General features: G+C 40.5%; 2 protein-coding genes across 2 annotated transcripts; both read left to right on the forward strand.

Moving 5' to 3' along the window:
* The first annotated feature begins 341 nt into the window (after positions 1 to 341).
* LOC115371650 (uncharacterized) lies at positions 342 to 18,289 on the forward strand. The gene is made up of 7 exons (XM_030069115.1): positions 342 to 1,285; positions 7,780 to 7,978; positions 15,920 to 15,927; positions 16,052 to 16,275; positions 16,998 to 17,175; positions 17,366 to 17,669; positions 18,002 to 18,289. Exons 1-7 carry the CDS (start codon positions 342 to 344, stop codon positions 18,287 to 18,289), a joined length of 2,145 nt encoding a protein of 714 aa, XP_029924975.1.
* A 2,190-nt stretch (positions 18,290 to 20,479) lies between these two features.
* On the forward strand, positions 20,480 to 22,229 carry or30bu1 (odorant receptor, family 30, subfamily BU, member 1). Its single transcript, XM_030069117.1, has 4 exons — positions 20,480 to 20,702; positions 21,002 to 21,179; positions 21,326 to 21,629; positions 21,942 to 22,229. The coding sequence occupies exons 1-4, from the start codon at positions 20,480 to 20,482 to the stop codon at positions 22,227 to 22,229; spliced, it is 993 nt and encodes a 330-aa protein (XP_029924977.1).
* The last annotated feature ends 2,234 nt before the right edge of the window (positions 22,230 to 24,463 follow it).

The following is a 24,463-nucleotide window of genomic DNA, read 5'->3' on the forward strand; positions in this document are numbered from 1 at the left end:
ATTAAAATTAACTAACTAACTAAGTACACTAGAAGTATTTATCATTAAAGTTATGTAAATACATAAGAAATACAATCACACAAAACATAGCATATCCTATTCTGTCTACTCCTCCCATGTCACCATAGTAACCACATGACCTTTGGTAAATCTTATAAGATATAGTTTTGGGACAGTACTTCATTCATCTCTCCATCCCTGCTCAAGATGCGCCCACACCAGTGCAGATTATTGCAGCACTAAAGAGCAGATGGTTTTTTATTTGTAACAACATTTTTCTGTAACATATTGGGACTGTGCATTTAGGTGTTTAGTCTCTCACTGTGTCCAGATGCTTGAGGATGTCTTTTGAGAATTTTTCCAGGCAGAACGTGGCAGAGTTCACCATCACAGGATTTGACCATCTGCCTCACCAAAAGGTTCTGGGCTGCCTCATTTTGCTATGTTACTTTTGTGTTCTCCTCAGCAGCGGCACCAACATTTGCATTATTGTCACAGACAGGCGGCTGCATCGTCCCATGTACCTGCTGATCTGCAACTTAGCTGTGGTAGATATCATGTTCACCACTAGTGCCAGTACTACCATGATCTCAGTACTGCTAGTTGAGGACAGAAGGATTTCCTACTACTCCTGCATCTCACGTATGTACATCTATCACCTGGGGGACATCACTGGGTGTCTGGCTCTGTCCCTCATGGCACTAGACCGCACCATTGCCATCAGCCAGCCACTCAGATACGCCAGTATCCTGACTAACCCTCGGATCTTTATTTTGATCATATTGTCCTGGTTGATAGGCATAGGCTGCATAGCAAAAGTGGCTACTGTGGCTGACAATCTGCCATACTGCCAGCCAATTATCAAATATGTCTTTTGTGACTATCCTTCTTTAATTAGGGCTGCCTGTGTGAACCCTGAGCCTTATTTTGTTATTGCCATCATCCTGGGTTTATGGCTACTTGTGGGTCAATTTCCCTGTATCTTACTGTCATATATGAAGCTCATCTACACTGTGCTGAGACTGCCCAACAATGAGAACAGGCATCAGCTGTTCAGCACAGTTGTAAGCCATTTAATCCCTGTGGTTGCTTATTATGCTCCAAAGCTGGTCTCTGTGCTGTTGACCAGATTAGGAGTGAAATTAAACCTGACTGAGAGGAATGCATTGCTGATTATCTCTACACTCTTACCCTCTCTCATCAACCCCACAGTCTACTTTCTACGGACTAAAGAAATAAGGTCTAGATTGCTACAGATATTGCAAAAAAAACAGTGTTGCATCATGTAAGTGATATTAGTAAGGCAATCACATCATTTGTGGTTTACTTGGGTTCTTCTCTGACACACTGCCACAAAGCAATGAATTTTTAAATGCATGCAATGATTCAATACATTCATTCACATAGTATTATTAAGCTATTATTTAGATTCTAATCCTCATAATGGAGCATTCACAATATAGTAAAATCAGTACCCATGCAATAAGGATTATTCTGAATGATGATATACAAAACATTTCAATCAGGAGAGACAAGTGATTGGGAAAAGATCAGTGTGTATTACAACAGATAAGTGAAGTCTTATCATCATAAAGTCTTTGGCTCTTAGACTCTACAGGATGATTTTAAGATTGAGGAGCTCAGTTGACTGCCCCTGACACTGGCAGCAAGAAATGTTATAAATGAGCATTCATGAGAGAAGAGAAATGCAGGATTATAAAGTGAGAAATGTAACTATAGGCCTAGGCGTGAGCATAAGCTAGTCCTCTTGACTTTTTGGAATTTGTGTGTTTGTATAAAGAGTACACAAACATGGTGTATGGACATCTGTGCAGTACTGTGAATGACTGTTTTGAATGTTATCCCCTGGTGGATGTTTAATAGCACAACATGAACCTGGGATTCATGACAATAAAATATGTGTGATTTTCCGTTTCATTGGATTTATTTCGGTCAAACTTTAAGAAGGGAAATTATATCACTCAAGTTTAGAAAATTAGAAGAATAATTGGCAAAACCGATGTGAAACTTTATTTCAGTGTTCCGCCTCAGTATCTGATCATTACTGAGTTTGTAAATGTACATACTGACGTACACCACACAAACCCAGCATTTCTATATATTTTGATATAGCTTGATGTATGATGATTTTTGAGCTAGACTACCACTTATCTCAAGTTAAGATATAGAAGGACAGGCTTATCTTTGGTCTCAAGTTTCACTACTGTAATTATGTTTGATGAGACTGAAATGAACAGATTCTGCTATGATCAATTATTTTTCAGTGACAAGGAAATATTGAAAATGGAAACCAATGCAACTATCCCACGAGGACTTGTAGCAACACCATGAATGTTTTAAAAATAAGTATGTATTGAAAGAGAGTAATACTTAACTACATTAAGCTATCATGAATTATATCATATGAAAGCCTTGTAATCCTTAACCAAAACTGATCAGGTCTTTATCATACATGCACCTTTGTTTGTAGTAGCTTAGGCTGGTGACATCATACCCAAGTTATTCATTATGGCTTATAATAAATACAGAATTCAAAAAGGCTTGTGATTTACTTCAATTTAAAAAATTAATAACTGAGCCTTAAACAATATCAAAGCTTACAAGAGACAGTTGAATCCACAGGACCCTGAGGCCTCTGTTCATCCCCAGCTTTATATCTGAGGGTTTCTCCAAACTTGACAAGACATGCAGTGTTATCCTTAGGGATCCATTACTATCAAGACACTGTCTCCAAATTAATGAAAGGTCACATTAGCTCCCTGGGTATGTTACATCTGTTCAGATCTTCCCACAGAGATTTGTTGCCTCCAGGAGAAAAAAATAATAAAGGGCAAAATGAGAGGCTGAGCACTGGCGGTCCCAGTTCTGCGGGGTTTAATTCATTTTAGCATTCTACATTCTGCAGGCAAAATGGCAAACAGGACTCTAGAGGGGTTTGAACACTGGTCCATCTGTCTTACCCTGTAATAGACTTTTTGCTCTGTCACCACTAAGAGAACAGCAGCGAGCCTCATATTCCTTAAGCATGAAGAATACAGTGAAAAGACTGCAGATTGGTATAATTTCGTCTTCTGTTGTGTAGGTAGGGTACATGACATGATGACAGTGAGGGGGTTCTGGGATGCTACTTTTTGTGCCTGCGTGTATTTGTATTTGTTCCCCATCCAAATTATTTCTGTTGCATTTGGATAAATCTGGGCAAGAGCTTAAAAAGGAAGTGGGTGTGGTTTAGATCAAAATGTTAAAAATATCCCAAATTCTTAGTTTTGTAGCCCATCATTGCCATTGTTATAGTAACAAATTATTCTCATGATTTCATAACTACATGCATAAAATGTAGTATAATAAGGCAACCTTGGCATTAACCATTAACATACACATTTATAAGCACAGCCAAAAATGATCATAGTCATAAAAAAAATAATAATAATAAATTGGAAAAAAATCTGAACTTACACTATGCCAGAAAGAAACTCCTGAACACTAGGGGACACTAAATGCACCTTCATTATGTCATCCAGCCATGCATTTTCAAGCCATTTGTCCTTTAGGGACGTGGTGGCAGCAGGGCTAAGGTGAAGCCCAGGCCTCTTTTTCCCCAGCAAACCTCCAACACCACTTCTTGGAGGATCCCAAGGCACTCCCAGGACAGGCGAGAGATATAATCCTCCAGCATGTTCTAGGTCTGCCCAAGACCTCCTTTGGTCATCCTTATCAGCTGTCCAAATCAGGCTCAGTTCACCTGACAGAGAAGCAGTGGCTTCTCCATCAGGTCAAGGGTCCTTAGATAGAGTGAAGTCCTTAGATACTACAAAACCTGTCACCTCAGTAGTGTTGGGCAAGCTACTTGGAAAATGTGGTGAGCTAAGCTACCAGATACTCTGCATTAAATGAAGCTTCACTACACTGAAGCTACCCTTCAAATAATGTAGAAAGCTAAGCTACAGTACAGTGACAAAATGTAGCTTAACTACATCAAAGCTACTTTTTTTTTTTTTTTTTTTTTTTAACATCGAACCAACTTCATTCCAAGTCATCGCTATCCTAGTGATCAATAAAACTGTCAGTCAAACAGAAAGTCTGGCAAACAATGTTCAGTTCAATAGTTGATGAAACTGCTCTCTGCTTTTACTGCTATAAAACATGGCAACAAAAACAAACAACATGCTTCACATAATAACAAAAAGCAGGTAGTGCGTATATACTAATGTGGGGGAAGTGTGCATATATGTTAGTGTGTATGTGTGCACACCTGTGTTTGCATGTAGTTTCTGGTGTTCCAAAGTTTTTTCCTTATCAGTGGATACAGAGGCCAGATTTTTCTTACAGCAGCTGCTTGTTCACGCGACACACATGCCTGTGTCCTGCTGCAGCAGACAGGTAGGACAGGTACGCGACGTTAAACAGAAGAGCGGCTGTCGGCTACACGTACAGGTCCGTGAGCGGCGCTGACGTCAGCCACTGCTCCTGATCTATGTCAGATGTCAAACCGCAGCAAAAGCTCCGTTGCGTTTAAGGTTGAGAAATGCCTGGGAAAATGTAGCTTCTGCGGACACTACTGCTCTATTTGATCAGTAAAATAGTTTCACTACTTAAAAGCTATTTGATTTAGAAAATAGCGACGTTACGACCACGCTACTGACAAATGTAGTTAAACTGCACCTCAGTGAGTTGCAACTTGCCTGGAGCAGACTTGTAGTACTAGACTAGGATCCTTTTTTCATGATTTGGGACTCAACTTGAACTTGAGGACTGATGACTCAGACTCAGACAGGTGACATGGGATCATGTACTGGTAATGTGGACTGGACTTGGTCTCAAAATTGGTGATTCAGGCTCGGACATTTGACTTGGAGTCAACTTGAGAAATGAGGACTTGTGCCTCAACTCAGACATGATTTCTAGTGACTTGACAACAGCACTGGCCTGAAGTCAATTTATACAGAAGCTAGCTCGGTACCATGGCAATAGCACACACTATCCTATACCTATCCTATACCTATCCTATATCCTATTTCAAGTGTGTTCACCCTATCATGAAGGATGAGGCCTGCAACCTGTCAAAGAGGACAGCTGCAGCTTGAAACCACAATCTCATTCTTCCAGTCACTACCCAAAGGGTTAACCTGAAGACCCACAGTAACAGGTAGGCCCTTTGGCATTCAGAGTGCAGGAAACATACATTGTATGAAAAGAAACCCAAACAATATACAAGATAGGCCAAAAACCAGTAGCCTACAGAAACAGGGAATAATACTGGCAGTAATTTTCCCCATCATGTCATTGTAATGAACGAGGGCAGCTAAACACATCAGCTTACTTGGTAAAAAGACAATGTCATCAACAGTTGAAGTTATAAGAAATTTTGATATCTTTTGACTGTAGGAGGCAACTCTTAATTATTCTAATTAGTTAACACAAGTTAACCCCTCCATACACCAGGCCTGTCAGCCCACTGACAGGTTGTTTTTCTCTCTAGTTTTCTCTTCCAGGCTGTCTCCCCCATAGGACAGCTGTCTTGAACCTGTTACAGTCAACCTGACTAATTGTTCCTCAGGGACAACTTCCGCTGACTCACTTCCACAAGTGAGTGCACATTCAGTCCCAGTGTTGTTTTCATGGCACACAAAAAAGCATGTTTATGCTTACATGAGTGTGCACACACACACACACACACACACACACACACACAAACATATAACTACACTATTTTTTTTGTTCTATATTCAACACATTGGAGAGCTCTACTAAAGTGTGTCATTAAGACTTAAGCTGGTGTTTACAACTGCATAATTTATTCCTAATCTCAACTGAAACAGAATTACCCATAATTCTTATGTGTACTAATGGCAAATCAGTCGTTCTTTACCCAACAAATAGGGAAAAAATGCACATTTCTGAACTGATTACAACTGACCTTACATGGAAGAACAAGTCCAGGGGTTGAGGTCAACACCCCTCTGTGGGGCTGAGGGGCATGCACCTACATAATCTGTTTTTGGCAAAACTATTATCGAATGTCTATTTCCTCTAATATTTGAAGAGGAATTAAACCCAACACATTCTCCAAACTAAAGAGATCATTTCAATTTGTATTACTTTTAATAGCTGGTATAATAATTCCAACCATGGCACATTACTTCACTTTCCTGGGTCTGCATTTTGCAGTTGTGACATCTAAAATAATTAAAATTTCCCCCAGTTCATTTCTTTCATTTTCATTCCCCCCAAGAATCAAACAGATCTCAAAAATCTGGGGAAACTAGATTTACATTTTAAGTCCAGAATAAGCAAAACATCTTGGCACATAAATATTTGACCTTATTTGACGTTATTTGACTGAAGATTTCGTGTGCTTCTGCTTACTTAAACTCCCCACTTTGATTTGCCTGTAACAATACTTTCTTCCAGTCCTCAACAGTGAAAGTTTGGTAGGCCTACTGTCTGACCATACTAAATATTGACTATTGTTCTGTCATCGAAGAAACTGTGGCTGCGTTACAAATCACATACTTCTACTTTTTACTTTTGGTATGTGCTGCAGCTGCCCTTACAAAGTATGTAGTGTAGTATGCAGTATGCATGCGTATGCATACTATTGGGACACACTACATATGTCATCCCTGAACTCCAACCCTCTTGCTCACTTCCGCCGCTGTCCGTAGCGCCACATTTGAATTTTGTTATCAAAATGCTGGTGCTATTTCATACTTCAGAGATGCAGCAAATCGCCTCTCGCCGAGCTCGCCAGAGACGTGCACATGCTTGTCATGCATGTCTGCTGTCAATGACCGAGGTGAGTGCGATATGTGTGTCGTGTTGTCTTCCGTGTTTATATGTGGGCATGGGTTGTACACGCAGCTCAGTCAGTGCGACGTAACTCCCGCTGTGCAAAGGATTGTGGGTCAGAATGGCCAGAGAAGCATGCTGACATGCATAATGCGAAATCTGACCGGATGTAGTAGAACATCCTATTTTTTCAGCACTTGGAAGAGCATCTTGCCCTAAGTTAAAGCACTGGTGGAAGATCTATTTGTATCAATTCTGAGCAAAGAGAATGTCATAGTTTTTGAGCAGTAGTGAAAACAACTATTTGATACTTGAGAGTGTTTGAGACTTCCATGTTTGAGAGCACCGGGCCAATTAGCATTTGACTGCTATTATTACACTATAGGAGATGCATTAAAAAACTATCAATATCGTCAGATAAGAGGCCATGCAAGCTAGAGTAGTTCAAAGAATTTAGGACTGAGTTCCAAAAGTGTTCAAAAAATATTGGTGCTTGTAAATTGCATGAATGAGCATTTTAGCTATGTATCCCATCCCATCTCATCATGATCCTGTGTTAACACCATATAGAGTGGCAAATGTCCTCCTTTTGTTAGAGAGCCTCTGTCATTTCTCTATAACCTTATAGAGCACTTCTGTAACCTCTATAGCCAAGCGCTCACCTGCAGCCAGGGTCTGCTGTCTGTAGTGTAGGTATTGTGGCCCTCGAGTGCCCTCTGTTGACTGGATGCCGTTGTTTGTGAAAGACATTCACTTGTGACAATGTGGCGTCAACAAGCATCATCTTGGCCAATTAGCCATTCTGTCAGTCAAAAAGACCTGCTGACTGTTAAGCTGACATTCATTTCTCTATGGTACTGCATGTCGGGGGGTAAGAAGCCACACAGACTATCTCTTAATTCTGATGTTTCAAAATGTACACACACACAGACGCACCACCTTCTCTCATCTGCCAAACTCTGATTTCAGAATGTTTCAGGTGGATGAAAATTACATGTGTGTGTCAGAGTTTGTTGCTGTGGGCTTCCCCAGTCTGCAGCCCGAGTATTTTCACTTGGTGGCCTGGCTCTTCTTCTTCCTGTATGTGACCACACTGGTGGGAAACTTCCTGCTGGTGCTGGTGTTTGCTCTGGAGCGCAGTCTTCAGAAGTCCATGCATATCACCATGGTCAGCCTGGCCCTCTCAGACGAAGAGGAGAATCCAGCTGTCATTTGTAAAGTGGCATATTACCTTTTAATACTGTCTGCCTTTGGGAAGGTGAATGGGGGTTCTTGTCATTCTAATATGACGTTTACACTAATTTTATTCCTGTCTTTACAAGTCTGTATTGTACTGGAGGATGAAATTATGTTTTTGTTTTTTGTTTTTTTTTTGGTTTTTCCGCTTTAAGTAATGACGGGGAAAAAAATCATTCATGGCAGTCTCCCTGCTCCATGACACTTGCTCTTTTCCTTAGTATGTCTCTCTCCTTCATAGGTTTTGCCACAGTGATTCTGCTTAAAATAATTGCCCACCTCTGGTGGAATGATGGGCTCTTGGCTTCCACACCTGCCTGTTCCAAGAGAAAATGATCCACTATTTTCGCACTTTAAACTCCCTTATCTTAATGGCCATGGCCATTGACCACTATCTGGCGATCTGTTTCCCTCTCAGGTGGTATGGCATGAGGGTTTTAAATGTATTTCTAAGGCGAAGTGTACCCAATGTGTAATCATATACTGTTTAGATTTACTTAGTTAAGTGATGCTGTTTGTAGCTCCACTGGCCACACATCATATAGATGTTTTTTGAAGTTCTATTTTTTGTCTCTCTCTCTCTCTCTCTCTCTCTCTCTCTCTCTCTCTCCCTCTCTCTCTCTCTTCAGCCAACACTGTGAAAACTACAAGAAATAAGAGACAAAGGTTTTAAATATACACCTGCCAAGCTTGTATCTGATGTTAACACAACAAAAAATGTGATGAAATAAAATATGACTTCTTAACCCATATCACATTGTCCATATACCTTTACATTAACTAAATAATGCACAAATGTAAACAAATGAAAAACAGTTACCGAATGTGCCATCTTAGACCACGTGTAGAATAAAATCACTCTGGAGGTCTCTGTCCTTGGCATCCATGTTGCATCTTACCCACAATGCAACAGCCATGACCCGATGAAAATAATCTTGCCCAAAAAACACCTGATTTTTCCACTCATTCTTTTACTATTGTACACTATAGATACACAGATACCTTTTTAACCAACGTCACCACCTTTAGCTTCTTATTTATTGTTTTTTAATCATTTTTAATGATTTAATGAATTCACACAACCATGAATATGCAACAAAAAAACATATAAAATAAACATCCTAATTAAACCTGTCTCGTAGACAGTTACACTGTTCATTGAGTTCTCTTTCACTCACGTGTTCATATAATTTCAAATGCTGGCATCAAGAACGTACTCTCAAGTTTGATCATTATTACATGCCGTCAATCCCATGCCGTCAAGCTACATACTACAGCTGAGTGCAATCAGTATTTATTGACATATATTTCTTTCTCATTAGTGAAACTCTACTGCAAATATCAAATCAGTTAAATGACACCAGTATCCAGCCGTTATTCACTCAATAGGCATTAAAATGGAGAATGACTTTCTCAGTTTGTAAAACATTTGCTTGAACTTTTATTGTTTATTGTTAAAAGGATCCCCATTAGCTGTCACAAAAGTAGGACGAGCTAGTCTTCCTGGGGTCCAAAATACCCCAAATAATATTTAATTACCAGTACTCCACCAGAAACTCCCTCATTGCTACTTTCTCTTTGTTTCTCAAGTCCCTCTCTCAAACTGGGTGATCTGTCTATGAGCACAACAGTGAGATACATCGGATGATTTTAAAGCTGTTATGCAAAGACACTACTTGTTTCCATTTTTAGTTAAATGTTCTCTCATTCCTAACTTGCTCTTTCCTCTTATAATGTATTTGTTGCATGCTGTGTTTTGTTTTATGTTGAATAATTTGGCCAGCACTCATGTGTGATGGCAAACCAGCAGATAGTCAAGGCTTGCAGAGGGCCATAGTGACTAATGTTCCTTTTGAGAGATCTCGTAGTGTTGGAGAAATTGAAAACTGTCTGACTAACGGGTATTTATGTACTCGGGCTCTCAAGCATTGTTTCTCTGCCTGTCGTACAACAGTCACTGTTGTTCTCTCTATCTGTTGGATAGAATCTCATCTGTTTTTACCTGAGTGAAAAACCTTTTTGAGCTCGGCCTTGTATGAGTGAACCATTTCCTCCATGGCCTGACACTGATTTTTCATGATTTAAAAGAAGAAGTTAGTAGCGATTTTATTAGTTGGCTGGCCGATTTCTATCTTCAATTTACAGCATTTAGGGGGCTAAGGACCTTTCATGTTTGAAGTTGTCAGTGGACTTTAGTGATAATGAAATAGAAGCCAAGCCTGAAACTGTGGAAGTTGACACTAAAGTTGCCACAACATTGTAAAGGAATGTCACTTCATTCCACGTGCGCTGTAGAAGAGAACGTGAACAAAAAAAAATCGTCTGAGTGTCTTCAGAGGCCGCCACAATGACCTTCTTGGCAGAATGGACTTGCTTTGTCCTGTGTGCTGCATGGATGCTGGGCCCCTTTCATTGCAGCTAAATTCTACTGCATATTATTCCTTTCCATTGCATCAATTTATAAGGAAATTTTTTTCAAGGATGAAAAGTTATCGTTTTCTTATCAGAAAGATCAGCAGCAGTTGCAAAAAAAATGCAACTGCTGCTGATCTTAGCTGTAAATAGCTGTAAAAATGCTATGCTGTTTTGGATTACTAAAGTGTGTTTTATACTTGTTTATATTGGTTGATTTACTTTTCAATTTTTTCTAACATGACAACTGTACTTTCATTTTCCAACAACTCTTTTTGCCTCCCCCTTCCTCTCTCTCTGTGCCTCACATCTTCATTCATCTGCCTCTCCCCTCCTCTACTTGGTCCATGTCTGTCTTTGTCCTCCTCTGTTTCTCCCTATCTTTTTCTTTTCCCTCCCCCTGATACCCAGTGCTTATGACAAATCAGACAATGACAGGCATGGTGCTCTTCACCTGAGTATCAGCCCAGATCTTCCCTGGCGTTGGCACCATCAACTTCATCACGATGTCGTTGTGTGGACCCAGCTGGATCATGGCTTCTGTGTCACGGGGTCCCTGATGCCCCTAGTCTGCGGGGACACCACAGGTTGCTTCTACATTTGCAAAGATAAATATCCCCACAAATGTGGATTCAGCTTTTTGGAAACTTTTTAAATATTCTGTGTGGATATGTTTCAGTGTGAATACATGATGTGAAAGTATTATAGTTTTGTAGTATTTTACCATTACTGAAAGTTGTTTGTAAGTGTGTCACGACCCCTTCTCCCCAGGGCTGGGCGAAGACCTTCTCCACCTGTGCCACTCAAGGATGCATCATTTCTATTTACTACATTCCACATTTCGTCATCTATTCTACACTGTATTTTCCTAACCTGAAATGACCCCTGACAAGCGTATAGCCACCACTCTGTTCTACAGTCTTTTCCCCCCACTCATCAACCCTTCATTTACTGTCTGAGAACCAAGGAGATCAAGCAGATACTGAAATTCTGGGTCCAGCGAAGGAGGGACATTACTCCTCTCAAACCTGTCCTAGTTGCCACGGTGACTGAGTGATATATATTATCTTCCTCTACTGTGTGGGTTAGGGTTGTATGAAGCAATGATACACATATACTGCAGTGTTTTTTTTCAAAATCAGCGCTGAGTCAAACTTGGGTTACTGAGAAAAAGTGAACTGGTGCCTTAAATTATCCTGTAGAAATTTGTTTATTCACTCGGTTTTGATGGGGCAGTTGTAATAGTAGTCCTTATAGTTGCAGTAAGATAGTCTAAATAAAATGTCTTCGTTTAGTTCACATAATTTTACCATTTTTTAAAAAAAGCAATTTTGAAAATATAAATTATTACATCATTTTTATTACAAGCTCATAAAGGCTCAGAATATTTTGAAAATATACATCTAAACAAGGCGTAATGTTGATCTCGAGGCCCTGTAAGTCAGTTGTGATTTGCTGTATTTAATTTGAATGGGAAAAAACTCCTCTCCATTCAACTTCTGTGTTATAAGCACTTCCATCAAACTCTCTCTTTTCTCTGATAATAGTTACTGAAGGAGTGACGTTTCCCACCTAACCACCCTTTCCCCTTTCCTTTGTTTTTGTTTTTTTTAAAAATAAACTACATCCTCATTTTTTTTGCAAAGATACTTTTGCTGTGTTCCTCTATATTACTTCCATGTCTGGGTCTTAACATAATCTATTGTATCTATTAACAAAACTAAAGTTATGTATTTTCAGTGCTTTCACAAAGTATTCAAGCCCCCCCTTATTTTTTTCCCCACATGAATTGTTAGTGATCTTTACAACAAACCATAATTTGAAAGCATGTTCAGTAGACATTTAAAAATAAAAAATACACATAAAAAAATAAAAATGAAAAGGTGAAATATTTTGATCGATGAAGTATTCATTCCAAATTAACCTAAACTGCATTCAGATTACATTAAACGGTCTCCTTGAGACCAGATAAAAGTGAGAGTTGATAACCGAGAGAGCATTTGAATGGGGACATTTTAGTGGCTGAGGTTGGAAGAGAGTTGTAGGCACTGCACCCCCAGTGGAGCTGGCAGGTCCATGACCAAGGCTTGAACCCAAAGCAGCATAGGATGGTTTCCAACTCCTGGTTAACTCATTCACCTTGACCGCTAGTTTGTGGATGGAACCATGAAGATACACTGAGGCCCCCAGACCTTGAGCAGAAATTATGTCTTGTGGCAACACAGTGATGTGGGTGATATGTTATATCATATCATTCACAGTCTCCTGAGCTGAGGCCAGTGTTTTTGCAAGTCTATGAAGTGGGCTGCCTTAAAGAACCTGCCTTCAACAGTCAAAATCACTGCATTTCCATCAAAGTGGGGCGTCCTGCGTCAAAGTCAAGAGAGAGATGTAACCACGGGGAATGAATTTCAAAAAAGGTAAGGTAGACCTAGGGGGATTAGGTCCATTTCAAACGATGTAACCGTCACTGCCCACATACTTTCATGCATTCTCTGTGTTGGCATGGATGTTAAGCAATAAGTCCACTAGAGGGCAGCTCAGAGTCAAAAGTTTCTTACAGCAAGAAGGTGCAAGAGGTCATAATTATGTACCTGCTACGAAGAGGCAAAAGTGGAGGCAGCATTGTAGACAGCGGTGGTCTGTGAGGTCATTAAACACATCACTACAGGAGGACAGAGAATTCTTTTCTGTGATATTATCATTTTTAAAAATGTCATGTACTCTCATTTTGGATGCTTATTCCGGACACAAACAAAGAGAACAAAGAAAAAGGAGTGAGAGGGCTTTTCTATGGAGGGAAACTAAAACCACTGACAGAGGAAGGTGAGGGTTTAGCTGACACCTGGGGATGTCATGTCTGGAGGAGTGTGAACAAAAAGACAATTGATCAGCCCAACTTCAGGGTCAGGTTGGTGTCTGAGAATAGACTCAAATATCCCAGGTGACAAAAACTACAGTAAAAGACATAGAAAGGATGTGCTCAGGAACCTGTATAGCACCCTTTGGATGAAACTGTCAGAATAATACTGACTGAATAATAGGCCCTCCTATCGCCTTGAAAGTTAAGCTGCCTGGCCGAGTGAATGTAGAACACTTTTTTATAATTGGCCCATACAAGTAAAGGTTATTCAACAATCTCCAACCAGTGCTTTCACCATTTCTCCAATGTCAATTTAACAGGTAGGGGCTGCTTGTTGCCAATGTCATAATTCCTTTCAGAGGAAGTTAGCTGGCAAAAGAAGAAGGTACAGGAGTTTTTCACTAGTGAGCATCAAGAACGACTGCTACTACACCCAGTGTTGTACGCATCCACCTCCACAATGAATTGACAAGACAGGCTGGGCTGAACCAGGATGAGATGGGATGAGAAGCCGCGTGTAAGATCAAGGAGGCACATTCTTCTTCACCTGTCCAGGTGAAATGCATGGAAATGGATGTGAGGTTATTTCTGAGAGATGAGAGAATTTCATATGAAGCAGTGATATAAATTGGCAAAGCCCAGGAAGCACTTTCTGCCACTGCTTTCACCTTGGTGGGGCCATCTGGATCTGACCCCCAGGGATGATATAGCCAGAAATCACACCTGTCAACCTTCACAAACAATTTATTCTAAAAGTAACCTCTGGAGGACCTTTACAATGTGGCAGATATGTTCCTGGACTGACTCGGAAAATCACTGGAGCATCATTAATGAGGCACTGGGAGCATTAGCAAGGCTGAAGGGCATGGCCAGGCACTCAAAATGCCCCAGGGCCATAATGAGGGATGTTTTCCCTTTCTGTTTTCTCTTGCTGATATGAACCAGGTGGTAGGCATTTCAGAGGTCGAGCTTAGTGAACACCAAGGCTGCATGTAATGGTTTAAAAGCTGATTTGATGAGAGGAAGAGGGTAGTGGTTCTTTACAGCGATGTTACTCAGTCCCTGGTAGTTGATACATAGGTGAAGCATCTTGTCCTTCTCACCAACAAAGAAGACAGTGGCCCCAACAGCAGACAAGAGGGACAAATCATACCAGCTGCCAAGAATTCTTGGAAATACTTCTCCATGGCTTCCCTCTCTGGCCAACTTGATTGTGTTGGTGCCACACTGGAAAGCTATAGATGAGTCTGTAAAACTCTTCTAAACCAAGGCCAGGAGGGAAGTGGATGGGCTTTCCCACAGGAGAGTAGCATGCAGTTGTGTGCAGTCTGGGAAAATGGCACATCAGTATTCTTCTGTCCACTGGTTAGCCCCTGCTTTTCACCTCTTTCACCTCTTCTCACCTCTTATTTTTTGCTGTTATGTTCCCAAACTGAAGTCACCTGGATATAGACCTCCATACTGTCCCTAAGAAGTTGCGCTCTCTTTGTGTGCAATGTGCTTTATTTAACTGGTAGGTCACATTTGGGCTCTACAGTGTCTTTACCATCCACTAGATAATATTTCTAATTCTATATATGAAATGGTCATTGTCATGTTTCGCTGTGGATCGCAGGTTGTTTGTCCACATCTTCAACAGTTACTGTAGCTTAGGAAAATCTTGGCATCCATTCAAAAACAAACTGCCAAACAGTGTAAAGAAGGTAAAACCAGCAAAAAGTTATTCTCCAAGTGAAGTCTTCATCAACCTGGCAGCAAAATTACACACAATAAAAATTTGCTATGGTCTGACATTTGAAACAGGTTGATAAGTTATCACAGTAGTCAAACTGAGATGAAATCACACTATAATAGAATAGCCGTTCTTCTTCCTGGATGTCACAGTCGAGTTTTTTTTTTTTTTTTTTTTTTTTTTTTTTTTCGCCAAGTTCGCCAAGGTTTGAAAGACCACAGAGGTACCTGAAACCCCCTGAGCTGCAGCTGGCAAACAGTGTGTCACATATAAACAATAGTTCATGGCTATTCTCTACAGTACAAGAAAAAAAAAAAAAAAAAAAAAAAACTTCATTTACATGACAACATGACAAGGGATTTCTCCAAACAGGAACGCTGCTTCTTTTTTCAAACATTGGTGGTCGTAGATGCTACAAAGTAACCAACAACAAAACAGAGGTTAGAGAGATTATAAACAGAGATTATAGTTGCCATGTGGCTTTAATGAAAAAGAGTAGAGATTGAATCCTTACCTTTGTTGGCCTAATCAACAAGAAGTAAATCTGTCATATATGGATGGCCAGTCCGTTTTCATCTTTTTGGGACCAATATGAACAGTGAGTGTTTTCCATTCTAAAGATGGCAGAGATAAGAATTGATTTTCTAATTTCTACTCATATCTATTAATATTTTCCCATACTTAAGTTGTTTGTTAAATATGATCAGGCGTTAATTAAGTTGAGCTTCACTTGGACAACCAAGGAGCATTTCACTGCCAGTGCCTCCTCTGGGACAAAGTTGTATCAAAGTACTCTGCACCACCTGCCTGTTTCTCTTTATAAAATGAGGTGTTGAGCTCCTGCCCTCTGTTGTCATACAATCCAGGGTGTGAGGTAAGTACCAAAGTGAGTCTCAATAACTCCTCATGTTAACACATTCACAGGCAGAATTTCATTCAATAATGTACTATACTGAATGCAGTTAAGTTGTACTTTCCTCTGTGAACTTTGATTTCAGAATGTTTCAGGTGGATGAGAACTACACCCGTGTGTCAGAGTTTGTTATCGTGGGCTTCCCCAGTCTGCAGCCTGAGTATTTTCACCTGGTGGCCTGGTTCTTCTTCTTCCTCTACTTGACGACAGTTGTGGGCAACTTCCTGCTGGTGGTGGTGTTTGCTCTGGAGTGCAGCCTCCAGAAGCCCATGTACATCATCATGGTCAGCCTGGCCCTTGCAGACATCGGTAAGGGTTGTCCAGAAGATACTGCTTCTACCCTCAATGTTAAATTTTCGGTGCAGCATTACATTCATTCAACTTACAGTCACAGTTGGTCATCATTCGTCATATGAAGCAGTTTGACAGACATCATTGGATTCAAGTGAACAATTTAATAATAGAAAGGGCAAAACAATTAACCTAAGTGGCTTTGAGCATGATATTGCTGTCAGTGGCAGGAATGCTGGTTCAGCAGTCTCCTTTGCCTTGTTCTTGTTTTCACTCTCTCTCTCGGAGGCATGGCCACAGTTATCCTGCCTAAAATAATTGCTGGCTACGGGTGGAATGATGAGGCTCTTAGCTGCCACACCTGCCTGGAAATGATTCACTATTTTGGCGGCAACTGCCATGGTGACCTTTCAAGACCTGATAATAGTCCGTTCAAGTGTCTACAATTTAACAGGCATTAGAGATGGACAAGAAAATGTTTATTCAATTGTATCCCATCTAGTTTGTGAGAGAAATTGAAGGAAAGTAGATCAGGTGGGTCAGAATGAACCAAATATTGGTTTGAACATGGACTGACATTCTTGGTGAACCCTTCCAGCAATAAACTTTATGATTAGACTTTATGACTTTTGTTCTTCAATTAACTTAAATTAGTAATAGACATTATAGACATTAAAAACTCTTTCTCTCTCTCTCTCTCCCTCTCTCTCCCTCTCTCTTTCTCTCTCTCCCTCTCTCAGGTTTTGCCACAGTGGCCCTGCCTAAACTAATTGCTCGTTACTGGTGGAATGATGGGGCTCTTGGCTTCCACACCTGCCTATTCCAAGAGCAAATGATCCACTATTTTGGCTCCTTGAGTTCCCTTATTTTAATGACCATGGCCTTGGACCGTTATCTGGCTATCTGTTTCCCTCTCAGGTGGCATTTCATAAAGATTCATAGTCATTTATTATACATTTTACAACATTTATGGCAGTTCTAGCACTAAGCCCTGCAATGAAATGAGCCATTTTCCTCCCCCTTTTCTCCACTCTGTTCTAGTCTCCATGGTTATACCTCTTTCTCTCTCTCTCTCTCGCTCTCTCTCTCTGCCACTTCTCCTCCTCAGATACCCAGTGTGGATGACAAACCGGACCATGACAGGCCTCACACTCTTCTGCTGGGTGGTGGCTCACATCTTTGCTGGCATTAGCACTGTCAACTTTACCATGATGCCATTTTGTGGACCTAATAAAATTGTGCATGCCTTCTGTGACACCATGTCTCTCACATCCCTAGTCTGTGGGGACACCACCCGACAGTTCAGTGAAGCCTTCGCTGGGGCAATGTTTGTTCTCTATGTCCCTTTATCTTTCATCATCTTCTCTTACATCTGCATCATCATCATGGTGTTGCGCATGGCCAGTCGACAGGTCAGGTTCACCTCTCTTTCCCCTCTGACGTTTGTGTATTTTTAATGTAGACTGTCCTCATGTCCTTTGTCTGTGTTTGAAATGAGGTATCTTTGCTATTTATATTACAAATTCATGTTACAGATATATTAAGCCGGCATACTATAAGTTATAGTTATCACCAAGATGCCTGGATGTTTTGTCAATATACACAAAAAAGCTTTCATCCCTCAGTTCACTAACTCTTCAAAGACATCAGAGCAAAGCTGTGTAAAGATGGAAAGTGAATATTTTCATATGGTGAGTTGTTCATATTTGTGTTCCTTCTAACTCTAAGCTACTATTCTCCCCAGGGCAGAGCGAAGACCTTCTCCACCTGTGCCACTCAAGGATGCATCATTTCTATCTACTATATTCCACGTTTCTTTGTCTATTCTACACCGTATTTTCCTAACCTGAAAATGACCCCTGACAAGCGTATAGCCACCACTCTGTTCTACAGTCTTTTACCCCCGCTCATCAACCCCTTCATTTACTGTCTGAGAACCAAGGAGATCAAGCAGATACTGAAACACTGGGTCCAACGAAGGAGGGACATTACTCCTCTCAAACCTGCCCTAGTTGCCACGGTGACCAAGTGAAATACAGGACCTGCCTCCACTGTGTGGGTTTGCGTTGTAAGGGGACATAATACATCTATACTTAAGTGTTTTTTTTTTTGTTTTTTTTTAAACTGTGTGGAGCCGAACTTGTGTGATGGATTTAAGGTGAAGTGGTGCCTTCAATTATTCTATAGAAATTGTTTATAGGTTTTGACAGGGCAGATCTAATTTTGTATTGTTACGACTCGCCTAACTCCTCCTAAGGTACTAGTCTAAATAAATAGTCGTAAAATAAAATCATACTCTAATTTTTTTTGTGTATTATTGCTTAGGATTGGTCATCCACAAACTGACAGTGTCATTCAGTTTGAGAACAAGTCGCATTCAGCTCATGTAAAAGTCATATTTTATGAAGTTATGTCACTTATAATATCTTGTAGAATTTCCTCTTATTTGATTAATTTCAAGAGTTTTTACTTTTATTAATATATGGCTATGGCTTTTTGTGTGGTGAAGGTCTGACATATGAAAACCAAGTCTTTTACCTAAGTCTGCTTTTCATATCATGGAGGCTTTGCAGTTACATCACAAATCTCCCAGCCAACACGGTGACATCAACATGCATAAGCACCTCTAGTTATAGATAGATAGATAGATAGATAGATAGATAGATAGATAGATAGATAGATAGATAGATAAGCATCAATAAATAGAATAAAAATAAATAAATCAGTATAAATAAAACCAGGTCCTGGTCCTGAAACGTTGTTAAGAGGAGTGCCAGTAATGCCACAGTTCATTGTTTGATTGCTAGTTTGTGATTTTTGTGGTTGTGAATAGCAACTCCTCCACCTCTTTATCATTCACACCTGCTGACGATGTCAGACCTCTGCTTTTAATCCATTTGCATGCCCTGATGAAGTTCAAAAATGTGGCATTGTAACAATAAAAACAATAAACTTTGCATCAGACTGGTGTGTGCAAGTCATTTTGTCACTTGTTACTTCCAACAATGGAGTTTGATGTGTGTTATATTCTCACCCCATTCCATCTGTTTATGTGCCTGTTTGTTGGTGAGACAGATTTCCCCAAAAATTATGAATGAATTTGTACAAAGCATTGTGGAATGCTTACTCATGAGCCAAGAAAGAGCTGATTAACCTTTCACACCAAGTGGCAAAAGGGAGTGTGGTGGTTAGTGTGGCCTATCATGAAGAGATGCATAACTTCAACAACAAATACTCCCTAAATCACTCACACACATAAATGTTTAACATTTGAATTTATTAGATAAAACCATTACCCTAACTTAAGAGCATGGAAAGTAAGAAAACTTTCATTTGGACAACTGTGTGGCCTGGAAATTGTTTATGGATAGTGTAGGGATGTGTACTCTACTGAGTGCCAATTTTTTAGTTTATAATGTATGTTTACATTTTTCTGGAATCAGCACTTCACTAATCTCAGTGTGCACTGCTCCCCTACACCTAAGGTCTAGGCTTCAAACTGAAGGTAATTTGAGCCTGTTCATTAGGACTCCTGGGCCTTGGAGCAACTTGTATTAGAAGTCAGGCTATCTCCCTCATTATCCTCTTTTAAATCACTTCAGATGCATTATTTACCTGTCATTACAGGGACAGTTCACCCAAAAATACAAAACATGTTTCCATTTTACCACAACATCTTTTTCCCAAAGGCAGTCACCTCAACTACCCAGGCATGTGGATCAGAGCTGGCTGATTCGACAACTGTGGCACAATGTTGACATGGTTCTCAAGATGGGAATCCTACTGAAAACAGTACACGGGCATTGTGTCCATCATTCATTAAGTGTTCAGTCTGATGTCTTGGGTCAGGAAATAATGGGTGTTCAATTAATCCTCCATTGTACAATCACAGAATGACAGTGTTGCATTACACTATAAAACATTACATCTTCCTCTGATACACCTGTTATGGAAAGTTAATTTGACAACCCAGGAGGTACAACTCGAGTGCCTCTTCTGAGACAAAGTTGTATCAACATACTAGGCACTTCCTGCCTATTGCAAAATCTTTATAAAACTGAGCTGCTGCTCTTTGTTGTCACACAATCCAGGGTGAGGTAAGTACCGAAGTGAGTCTCAATCACTCCTCAGCTTAACACATTCACAGGCACAGGTTCATTCAATAATGTACTGCACTGTATGCAGTTAAGTTGTACTTTCCTCTGTGAATTTTAATTTCAGAATGTTTCAGGTGGATGAGAACTACACCCGTGTGTCAGAGTTTGTTATCGTGGGCTTCCCCAGTCTGCAGCCTGAGTATTTTCACCTGGTGGCCTGGTTCTTCTTCTTCCTCTACTTGACGACAGTTGTGGGCAACTTCCTGCTGGTGGTGGTGTTTGCTCTGGAGCGCAGCCTCCAGAAGCCCATGTACATCATCATGGTCAGCCTGGCCCTTGCAGACATTGGTAAGAGTGGTGTCTTTTGCGTAGGTAGGTTACCATACTGCTTCTACCTTCAATGTTAAATTCAGTGCACCACTGCATTCATTCAAATAGAATACTCCTAGAATCACAATAGGTCATGGTTTGTTATCTGAATCAGTTAGACAGACATCAATGGATTAGAATGAATAATTTGATATTGGAAAGGGCAAAACAAGTAACCTAAGTGGCTTTGAGCATGTTATTGCTGTCAGTGGCAGGAATGCTGGTTTCAGCAGTCTCCTTTGTGTTGTTCTTGTTTTCACTCTCTCTCTCTTTCAAAGGCATGGCCACAGTGATCCTGCCTAAAATAATTGCTCGTTACTGGTGGAATGATGGGGCTCTTGGCTTCCACACCTGCTTATTCCAAGTGCAAATGATCCACTATTTTGGCGCCTTGAGTTCCCTCATCTCAATGTTCATGGCCCTGGATCGCTATCTGGCAGTCTGTTTCCCTCTCAGGTGGCAATTCATAGAGATTCATATTCATTTACTGAACATTTTACCGCATTTATGTCATTCCAAGCACTGTGATGAGAGGACTAAAAGCAATCTCTCTCTCTCTCTCTCTCTCTCTCTCTCTCTCTCCCTCTCCTCCTCCTCCTCAGATACCCAATATTGATGACCAACCAGACCATAATAGGTCTCTTAGTCTTCTGCTGGGTGGTGGCTCACATCTTTTCTGGCATCAGCACAGTCAACTTTAGCATAATGCCATTTTGTGGATCCAGCCAGATCATACATGCCTTCTGTGATACCATGTCTGTCATACCTCTAGTCTGTGGTGATCCCTCCAGACAAATCAGAGACGCCTTTACCTCAGCAATGACTGTTCTCTTTGTTCCTTTATCTTTCATCATCTTCTCTTACATCTGCATCATCATCACTGTATTGCGCATGGCCAGTCGACAGGTCAGGTTCACCTCTCTTTCCCCTCTGACTTTTGTGTATTTTCACACAGACTGTCCTCATGTCCTGTTAATTATGTTTAAATTAGCTGTCCTCCTCATGTAGATAATGAAGCCACCATCATTAAACGATTATCTATTACATTCTGATTCTTTGTCAGTATACATAAAAGGGCCTCAAATATCTCCAAGGCAACCAACCTTGCCAAGGTTATCAGCATGTTATCTCTTTTTTTTATGGAAAGCAATTATGCCCTTTTATTGTATGTTGTTCATATGTGTGTTCCTTGTAACCCTAAGCTACTATTCTCCCCAGGGCAGAGCGAAGACCTTCTCCACCTGTGCCACTCAAGGATGCATCATTTCTATCTACTACATACCACGTTTCATCGTCTTCTCCACGCCTTATATTCCTAACCTGAAAATGACCCCCGACAAGCATATAGTCACCACTCTGTTCTACAGTCTTTTACCCCCACTCATCAACCCCTTCATTTACTGTCTGAGAACCAAGGAGATCAAGCAGATACTGAAACGCTGGGTCCAACGAAGGAGGGACATTACTCCTACCAAGCCTGCCGTAGCTGTCACTGTGACAAAGTGAAACTCATGCTGCTTGGATTATGGTTTGGATACAATAGAATAAAATATGTGTATATATTTTATTCATTTATTTATGGCCCTGTGTGGGACAGTGTATTTTCAAAGCAATAAGGTGCTAGAAAGATACACAAGGGCCATCCAGGCACTTGTGAGATGCACTGAATATATTAGTGCTGCAACTCTAGCCTTTTTTACCCATAAACAATTATAGCAGTTATATATCACACAACTGAATTCATAAAATAATAATGCACAACAGATGTTTACAGTTGGTTTAGTGAGTATGCAAAAATAATTCAGGTGGGAATCTATGGGTATGTGTACCGCCAGCACACACAGCTTTTTTCCAGTGTTTTCCTCCCACCTACCACCATGTCTCTAATCCACTGACAGTACCCTAAAATTTCAAATCTTATAATTCACACTATAATTAGTAGAACAATATGTTCTCTCTAATAGTCCCATGGTACCTGCTAAAATAGCACCAAACTGATGAATCCTGTGTGTAATCTAAACTGCCACTCGTCCTTTGGTAAAGCATTAAAGTGAACCTGCTGCAGACTGGAATCTTAACCTGTGCACTGTCATGGCAATAACCTAAAGTCAAGGTTTTGGGTGCCGACTTCATAACCACAAGGATCACTGATGTTCATAAAACCTGCGGTCAGAAGAGTCTATTGCCTGTGTTATCTTTACACAACAAAACAAAGCTGCTGTGATATTTTCCGCTGTAAATCGGGGCAGCTATAAAGAACACTGCCTGTCAAAAGTAAATGATAAAGACGGTAGATTTATTATCATTGAGCAAAGAGAGATGGAGGGCACTGTTGTTAAGTCATTTAAGGTGTACAGTGACAAACAAAGTCAAAACCCAAACTACTTTGGTAATGAAACAGAGAAAATGACTTCAAAGGTGATATGCCTTTGAAGTCAATTTTTGCTGGTACAGAACTGGACTGTATGCCATTTAACAGCTTTTCAGCTTTTTTTTTTGTCATCCAGAAAGGAGAGCAGGTCAGAAGTGAGCGTTCAGCAGCTGGCGAAGCGATCAGTGAGTCACTGGTACTGATGTTGTGCTCTGGTGGAGTAAAGGTTGTTCCTTTAAACGAGGATTCAAGTCAGGGTTACTTTATTATTTTAAGTGGGAGAAACTGTCTTAGATCAGGGACTTAGAAAGCATAAAAACAATACACATCACAGCAAGAAAGAGCATTCCACTATTAGTGAATACAAACTTTTTTTTTTAAAGATTATTTTTTCAGCTTTATTTGACAGTCACAGTGGAGACGGACAGGAAAGGCAGGGGAGAGAGAGGGGATGACATGCAGCAAAGGACCTGAGATCGGATTTGGTCGCTACGATTGGGATTAAGCCCTGGCACATGGTACACGCTCTTTACTGATAAGCCACCAGTGCGCCTTACTGATTACAAACTTGAATACATCAAGTACAAATATCTCTATAATTAAATATATTTCAAGCAATCATATCTATCTTACTCTATACATTTCGGACTGTATACAAGCACCAGCAGTGAATAAATTAATATGCCTACAGCCTTACTGAGTTAGTACTTCATGCCAAACTGTGTCAGTTTATCTGACAGTCTCCCTGTCCCTTCATCTATCCTAAGTTTGCTGAGAGAATGAGAAATGAATGTTGAAATGGCCGTTATTCCATAGACGAGCCCTGTACCTCTTCCCAGAATCCAATAACTTATACTCAGGGTATGTACAGTGTGGTGATCTCTGATGGACCTGTGATCTGAGACAATTTCCTCCCTTTTCTGGACATTAATCTTCAAATGATGGTCTGAGACTGGGCATGATAGTATCCTCAGAAAAACATGGCGACAGTTTGGTTTGGTAACAAAGGCATTTTTGCATGAGAGGGTGAATGAGAGGGGTGAACTAACACACATCGCCACCCTGTTTAAATGGCAGAGCATGAGTTAACACATCTGCTGAAACTCACTGACAGTTGTTATGTGTGAAAATGTAAATGTCTGAACACCAAGGTTTGTAATTCTCAACTTGAACCCTGTCAGGCGCGACTCAATCATGTTGGCTCAGGCTCAGGTTATTTAATTAGAGAGGGTCGGGTTCTCCACTATAGAGAAAACGAATTGAACCTGAAGCTGAATTTGAATGTTTTGATATGCAGGTGGGTGGGGACTCCTCTGCCGTCACAGCTCTGATGTGTCCCAGAAATTACAGACAGGGTGAAAAAAAAAAA

This window comes from Myripristis murdjan, chromosome 14 (assembly GCF_902150065.1).
Source record: "Myripristis murdjan chromosome 14, fMyrMur1.1, whole genome shotgun sequence".
Lineage (NCBI taxonomy): Eukaryota > Metazoa > Chordata > Actinopteri > Holocentriformes > Holocentridae > Myripristis > Myripristis murdjan.